Here is a 6,651-nt window from a genome sequence, read left to right as displayed (position 1 = left end):
TAATTTACTAAACATGAATATTTAGGGTAATAAAATTTCCAATAGTGTATATGAATGAAAAATCCCATAACTACCCAAAAGCAATCCTTGCAAAATTAAATCCAACAACAATTTGTTTTCAAAAACAAATCCAAACCGATACATCAATATTAAATCAAGAAAAACGTCGATTTGTTTGCAGTAGAATAAGGTAGCAGACCAACTAAGAGAAACAACCAGAACTCAGAGATATACATTAATAAAACATTATATTCGTGTTAAAGCTCTTTTTTTATTTTTATTTTTTAATACAATTTTAGTGTCTAACCGTTAGAATTTGTTAAACATTTGACGGAGACCAAAAGTGCTCCATTTTGTCAAACTTACAGGTCAAAATTACTCAAGAGTATATTTAAGGGATCATTTTAAATCTACCACAAACATAAGGAACCATTTTGTCATTTTCTGTATTTTTCGTTAACTAAACCATGATATAGGGAAAATACAAAAACTTAACCATGATTAATTGATAAAAAGCTTACAAATTTGGGTACAAATACAATTATGCTCATTGTACTACACGCTGCTCCACTCTTTCGTGCCTTCACACTCCCCTTTAAAAGTTTCACTTTCTCCGGCCGAGTTCACTGCCTTCTGTTCTTTCCCAGGTAAATTTAATTTTAATTTTTTTCCATATAATTTCGCTATAGAGCTGAATAAATTGATCTTTTATTGGCTTTTTTTTACACATTTAGTTTAACGATAAATTCACATTTTTTGTAGTATATACTTTGCATGTCATTTGATAATCCAAGGTATAATTTGTTGTTTGGTTTTAAGTGTTTATTACGGTTTTGTGACAGTGAACATTAAGAATGGCGGAAAAAGGAGGAAAAGGGTTTTCTCTACCAAAAAATGGAAAGTCTGCCCTCAAATCTCCTGGTAAAACAATTCGCATTTTTCTTCTTTTTTCTTTTTCGCTGTGACTTGTTCATGGTTCTGGTGATTATTAGGGCTGAGCTAGAAGCATGGCTACGGTTTGGCCGAACCCAATAGCTTTTGCTAAGACATTGTATTTGTGTTAAAAAAGTCATTAAATATGTACAAATATTAAATTTAGAACCTAATTATTAGCACCTTAAGTTGTCGCTCTGAAATCTAGAACCTATAGAGTTGAAATCTTGGCTCCGCCATGTTTAATTTATAAATTATACATGCCCTCCACTAGGGGCAGATTGAGGTTGAAGGAAGTCCTTGAAAAATTACACTATGCAAATAGAGCAAAAAAGGAAAAGACGATTGAAACCCCTTGACATAAGGAAAAATTCTAGTAAATTGGTGAAAGGGGTTCAAAAATTGGTTTAAGCCATAGGTTTATGCTATTTTTTTTAATCCGTTGTATACACGACTATATTCGACAGTTCTGGTGATTATACATGCCTTCCGATGTAACAGTTACCCAGTAGCTTTTGCTTAGATCTTATTTCTATTAAGAAATTCATTAAATATGTATTAATTATGCGAACCAATTGACAAAGATGAGCTATGGGTTCAGCAGGAAGTTCATAACCCACAAACCTCAAACCCTGGCCCCGCCTCTGTGTAACATAGACCCCTAATTGTGATTGTTGAGTTCTAAGTCTTGGCTTACTTGGGCCATAACAGTTAAACAGGTCTTTAAAACAGTAAAACTAATGTGACTTGTGATAGCCAATGAGATGCTTACTTCTGGAGGCAAACGAATCTCTCACATGATAATGGAAAATCAAGCTCTAGGATCCACATGATAGCAGTAGCAGTCGCCACTGGATATATGGAAAAGTAATTGGAGAATCATATGCTCTAGGACCCACCAGATAGTTCTCAAATGCTTGTGTTTCACTGGCTGATTAGTGCAATTTTTCTGTTTGATGGATCGAGAACTTAAGTAGAAAGATTTTGTACAAGATATGGATGAGAAGACGTACTCACTACAATTTGTTAGCAAAAGAAAGAAGAACACTAGTTACACTTATCATTCTAATTCCTTAGTGAAACAGTCTGAGTGCAGTTGAAAGATCTGTGCTTCGTTTATATTTAACTTGGTACGACTTTGAAAATCCTTACATTTTTAATCTCTCAGTGCATTTTTGGCCTCTTTGGTTTTGAAGCACACACGTCTTTGTCTTTTTTTATGTAGCATCCAAAGGGAAGGATGATATCTCAGCAAAATCGAAAAGAGGAAGGAAAGTTCAGTTTGATCCTGAAGGTTAGGTTGGTTCCTGGTGTCTTATGGATTTCACTTCACCTGTCCGAGGAAAAAAAAGATTATTTTTTTGAATATGCTTGTTATTCAATCATTTTTCTGGGAAATCTGCTACTTGAATATTACTGATGCTGCTCAATGTCTATCATTGAATAGGATCACTGGATACCAATCTCACAAAATCGAATGGAAAAGCTGATCAACCATCTTCCAAAGGTTAGACATATGCTCTCCAGGGATGCATTAATAGAAGTGTGAACTATGGTGCTATTTTCTTGTCTGCATTATACTCCTATCATTGTGAGTTTGGTCATGCTTTTTGTGATTGGCCTTATTGTTGGGAACATGCTGGAATTGTTCTCTTCCTGATATTCATATTGCCATTGTCTAGGTGTTTCCGGCAAAGGCGGGAAAGGAGAAAAAGTTGGCAGTGGTAGTAAAAGTCAAACAGCAAAAGCACCTGGTCCTTTAGAGCTTAGAGTTGAACAAGGTTTTCCTTCACTTTTGATTCTCTTTTCTAGCTTGAACATGAAAATATAATTCACTTGTCAGATACTTGTTAATGGAAATATTTGGTGCCTTTATCACTTCGTCCTTCTTCTACCTTTTCCCAATTATAGACTGATTCTTTTTGCTCTTGCTCCTTTGCCTTCAGAACCTTCAGAATTTTTTAACACTGCTCCATCTACCCAAAATCAGGTCACCTTATTTTTGGCCTAGTCCCTTAGTTATAGTAGATCTATGCTTTCAATTTTATATAACCTCTCTTGGCTATCCCTATTGAATGAAAAAGTAGTGTGCCCACTCTCATGTTAACAATTATACAAAATCAAAAGCAGAAAATTATTTGCAAGGGAGACCCTACTTATTTTATTAGAAAAGTATCATGTGAATGTTTGTGGATTTACCAAAGAATTGCTGTTTACTGCCCATGAGTTTCAATAGCCATTTGGATCTCTCAGTGAATATCCGTTTGTCATATGCATCCAGAATATAGAAGGAAAAGAAAATATGTACTTATCGAAGAAAAATTAAAACAAAAGAAAAATAGATGTGCTTGATGCAAGCCAGTTGAATTTGATTGCTAAATCTCTTGTTAATTATCCAACACTTTGGACATCATAATCTAGTTTTCCATGAACTTCTGGTGAACTATTTGGCTTAGTTTTCAAGGATTTTAATATCGGATAAACTTGTGTTTCATTTTTTCCCCGCAATTCCGTGATAAAACTTTAATGAATAGACTTTGAATCAATACCCGGTATCTGCACTAATGGGAAGTAGCAGATATCCAGTGGAATATTCGACAGGTGGACAGGCTGGCTCGGACACCGTCATAAAAAATTAGACCTTGAATCAACTATCTGATACCTTATCTGCAAAATACTGCTCCACACAGCATATTGAGATTCTTCTTTAGATCAAGTTGAGATTTGGACCTCAGTCAAGGACTCTAGTGTTGCTTTGCTAGTTCTGTGTTTGTTGCATTTGCTGATTAAAGCAGTAAATGGCTTAAGATTTGAGTAGACTACTTAAGTATCACTCCTATTCTAATTTTCCCTCTAAAAATCTCTTGATTTATATTCAGAACTTCCGGACAATACAACATGTCTGATGGACTGTGAAGCTGCTGATATTTTGCAAGGAATCCAAGAGCAAATGGTGGTATTGTCTGAAGATCCAGCTATAAAACTACCTATGTAAGGGAGTGCATATTTGTCCTTCTGCCTTTTTCTTGTCAGGAAATAGATCTACTTTTCTTCTCTCTGTTACTTCTTGTGGAAGGACAAGACGTTAATTTACCTGTCTAACTGTTTGAATTTGTTTGCTACCAGTGCATTTGACAGGGGATTGACATATGCACAAAGGAACAGGCTTTACGATAATCCCGAGACTGTTAAACAAATACTCAAGTATCCTTGTCCTTTTATTATTAAAAGAGAAAAAAAAACCCTTGTATGGCATGTTATAATTGTCTCTTGAAAATTTTCTAGTGCTGGTTTTCATTTAACTCAGATCAGACCTCTAAAAGAGCATGGTGTTTCCGATGGGGAGGTATCAAATTCAACACCTGTTAATATTTGATTTTCTATTGTGAGGCAATGTTTTCATATTTCAATTGTTGTATGGATGCAGCTCTGCATGATTGCCAACTTTGCCGTGGAATCTGTTGATGAAGTATTTGCTCTTGTTCCCTCATTTAAGGTATGGACTGTACTATTCTGAATCATATTCTGGATGTTGATTTTGTTTTAAAGACATGCTAACCAAAGCTTTGTCAGTTCCAATCTGACATTTCAAGACTCCATCCTCCTCCTTTTTCGGAGTTAGATGATAATAATGAATACATATGGGTGTTGAGGTTGCTTCCAATTGCTGCTATAATAAGATTCTTAAAGAACCTTCTATCTTGATACTAACAAATGATGAGGACACTATAAACACGCACACACAGTAATATGGATCATGCTTATTTCTACATAGAGAGCTGAGGATATGAGTGGATAATTACTGCTGTAAGACTGTTAGTTTCACTTACCCCGAAAAAAAGAACAAAAGAGGAAAAAGAATTATTGCTTTTGGTTTCAAAACCTGTTTCCAGTGTCGAGCTTTTTGTACAATGGTTGTGTCATTGGTAGCACAGCCAATTTGTAGGTGTTCGATAGCACTGACTGCTATCTCTTTCGAGGTTCTTGGCAACTGTATGCATATTATGCTCTGTTTATATCATTTTGTTTGTTTTTCGCGTAGTTAGCATTGCATTAAAATGGTCTTTCTGATGCTGCTGCTAAATATTCTAGACTAAAAAGAGCAAGCTGAGAGTTCCCCTCGAGAATGTCTTGGGTGAACTAGCCAAACTTAGAAGGCCAGCATAAAGGGGCTCAAAACGAGCATTATATGGTAATGCCATCATTTTACTTTGATTTATATTGTGCAAATGAGAATTTTAACTGCCAGAAGACAATTTTATTCTAAGGCAGTTTCTTATATCTTTAATGTTGCTAAATGCAGGTATGTTTGTGGTCAGGTATATGTACAGAGGGATCTGCATGTATCGCTAAAGGGCATGTCCGACGGTTAGGCGACCAGCAACAGAAGTTTTCTTTCTTATTTTACCTGTCTTTTGTTCTGGTTATTAGCTAGGATTTCCAGCGGCAGTGTAAATCTGTTGATCGCGTCGTTCTTCTCTTCTGATTCCCAAAAGAAAATGCCCTCTAATTGAATGACTCTTTCCTGCCAAGAAACAACAAGCAGATGAAAAAAGTAAAAGTTGTGTTTCCTAGTAGCTATTGAAAACATTGCCAAAACTTGATGCAGAAAACCCCCCCAAAAAGACTTGATTTTAGCTATATTGTTGTGCTAATGCATAAGCTTTTGGTGAGATAACTGAATCTAAGGCCATGAATGATTGAAGAATGAAGAAGTTTACAAAGTCGATTTTGTTTTCTTAGTTAATAATTCTGTCCAATTTTATCGGTTTATATGAGAAATTGAAAATTGAGAATATGATCAAGTGATTATTTATTTTAAAACATAAGTTAGAATGGAACCTCTCATTCAACTAAATATTTCTCAGCAAGAATTTAATTAATCATGGAGAATAATCTCTGAAAACATAGATTATGCATTCAATATGACAAACGAAATTCCTTCAATCAATCATCATATAATGAAGCACGAATTTAATAACCCCAAATATATGTTTAATCCCTATTATAAGTGTTATAATAATATTTCCACATTTATTGTATTTGAGTAGGAAAATAATATAGACTATTCAATTGTTAAACTTATGTAAAAAAGCTCCCTTCTTATCTAGTCTCACAGTTTTCTCCCACCTATTATCTTGTTTTACAATTTTCTCGTTTCTTCTCTTCGTTCCACAACAGTAATTTGTCTGTAACCTCTTCAGTATGTTTTATCACGTGGAATCTTCATAAAAATGATAAGCTCATCGCACTTCAGGGTCCTAAATCGTGAGCCGAGGAGTTGAGCGACGTGCCAACGATAGGTAATTCATGAGTGCCACCACCTCGTTGTGCTTTCAGTAAAAAGGTAGCTGCCGCCCTTCGAAATACTTTCAATTTTTAGTTAGCTTTTTTTGATTGCGGCAAGAGCGCTTGACTAATAAGATATAAAAGGCCTTTCTTGCTTGTTTAGTAAAGTCAAGTTTTTTGCCTTATCTTGTAGGTTACGACAACGTCGAATTTTCATAGGCACCATTGTAAAGACATGTGAAACTATAAATTGGATTCAGTTCTCAAATTGCCGCTATAACAAACAAAAAGGAAAATAAAAAAATCAGTGAGTTGTATGAATCTTATTTTGTTAAAAAGTGTTTAATAATCTGTAGTTGTGACTCAAACATCTTTTAATTTTTTTCCAACTACATATGAAAAAAATTGCGAGCTTTTTTTTCTTCCTTT

General features: G+C 34.8%; 1 protein-coding gene across 2 annotated transcripts; it reads left to right on the top strand.

Moving 5' to 3' along the window:
- The first annotated feature begins 537 nt into the window (after positions 1 to 537).
- LOC104230906 (DNA-directed RNA polymerases IV and V subunit 4) lies at positions 538 to 5,657 on the top strand. Of its 2 annotated transcripts, none has more exons than XM_009783813.2 (11): positions 538 to 647; positions 843 to 921; positions 2,159 to 2,227; positions 2,381 to 2,440; positions 2,616 to 2,714; positions 3,813 to 3,924; positions 4,060 to 4,137; positions 4,246 to 4,279; positions 4,361 to 4,429; positions 5,026 to 5,125; positions 5,253 to 5,657. In XM_009783813.2, the coding sequence occupies exons 2-10, from the start codon at positions 855 to 857 to the stop codon at positions 5,098 to 5,100; spliced, it is 663 nt and encodes a 220-aa protein (XP_009782115.1). In that variant the 5' UTR covers positions 538 to 647; positions 843 to 854; the 3' UTR covers positions 5,101 to 5,125; positions 5,253 to 5,657. The 2 variants fall into 2 exon arrangements, with proteins under 2 accessions (XP_009782115.1, XP_009782113.1); XM_009783811.2 differs by having other exon boundaries at positions 5,237 to 5,657.
- The last annotated feature ends 994 nt before the right edge of the window (positions 5,658 to 6,651 follow it).

This window comes from Nicotiana sylvestris, chromosome 4 (genome assembly GCF_000393655.2).
Source record: "Nicotiana sylvestris chromosome 4, ASM39365v2, whole genome shotgun sequence".
Taxonomy (NCBI): domain Eukaryota; kingdom Viridiplantae; phylum Streptophyta; class Magnoliopsida; order Solanales; family Solanaceae; genus Nicotiana; species Nicotiana sylvestris.
This window is presented reverse-complemented; position numbering and strand designations above follow the sequence as displayed.

What these genes read in the sequence shown, in the direction of transcription:
- LOC104230906 (XM_009783813.2), top strand. Translation starts at nt 855, where the DNA reads ATGGCGGAAAAAGGAGGAAAAGGGTTTTCTCTACCAAAAAATGGAAAG. An exon ending in AGTTCAGTTTGATCCTGAAG is followed by an intron (nt 2,228 to 2,380) that starts GTTAGGTTGGTT and finishes ATCATTGAATAG; the next exon opens with GATCACTGGATACCAATCTC. An exon ending in TGATCAACCATCTTCCAAAG is followed by an intron (nt 2,441 to 2,615) that starts GTTAGACATATG and finishes GCCATTGTCTAG; the next exon opens with GTGTTTCCGGCAAAGGCGGG.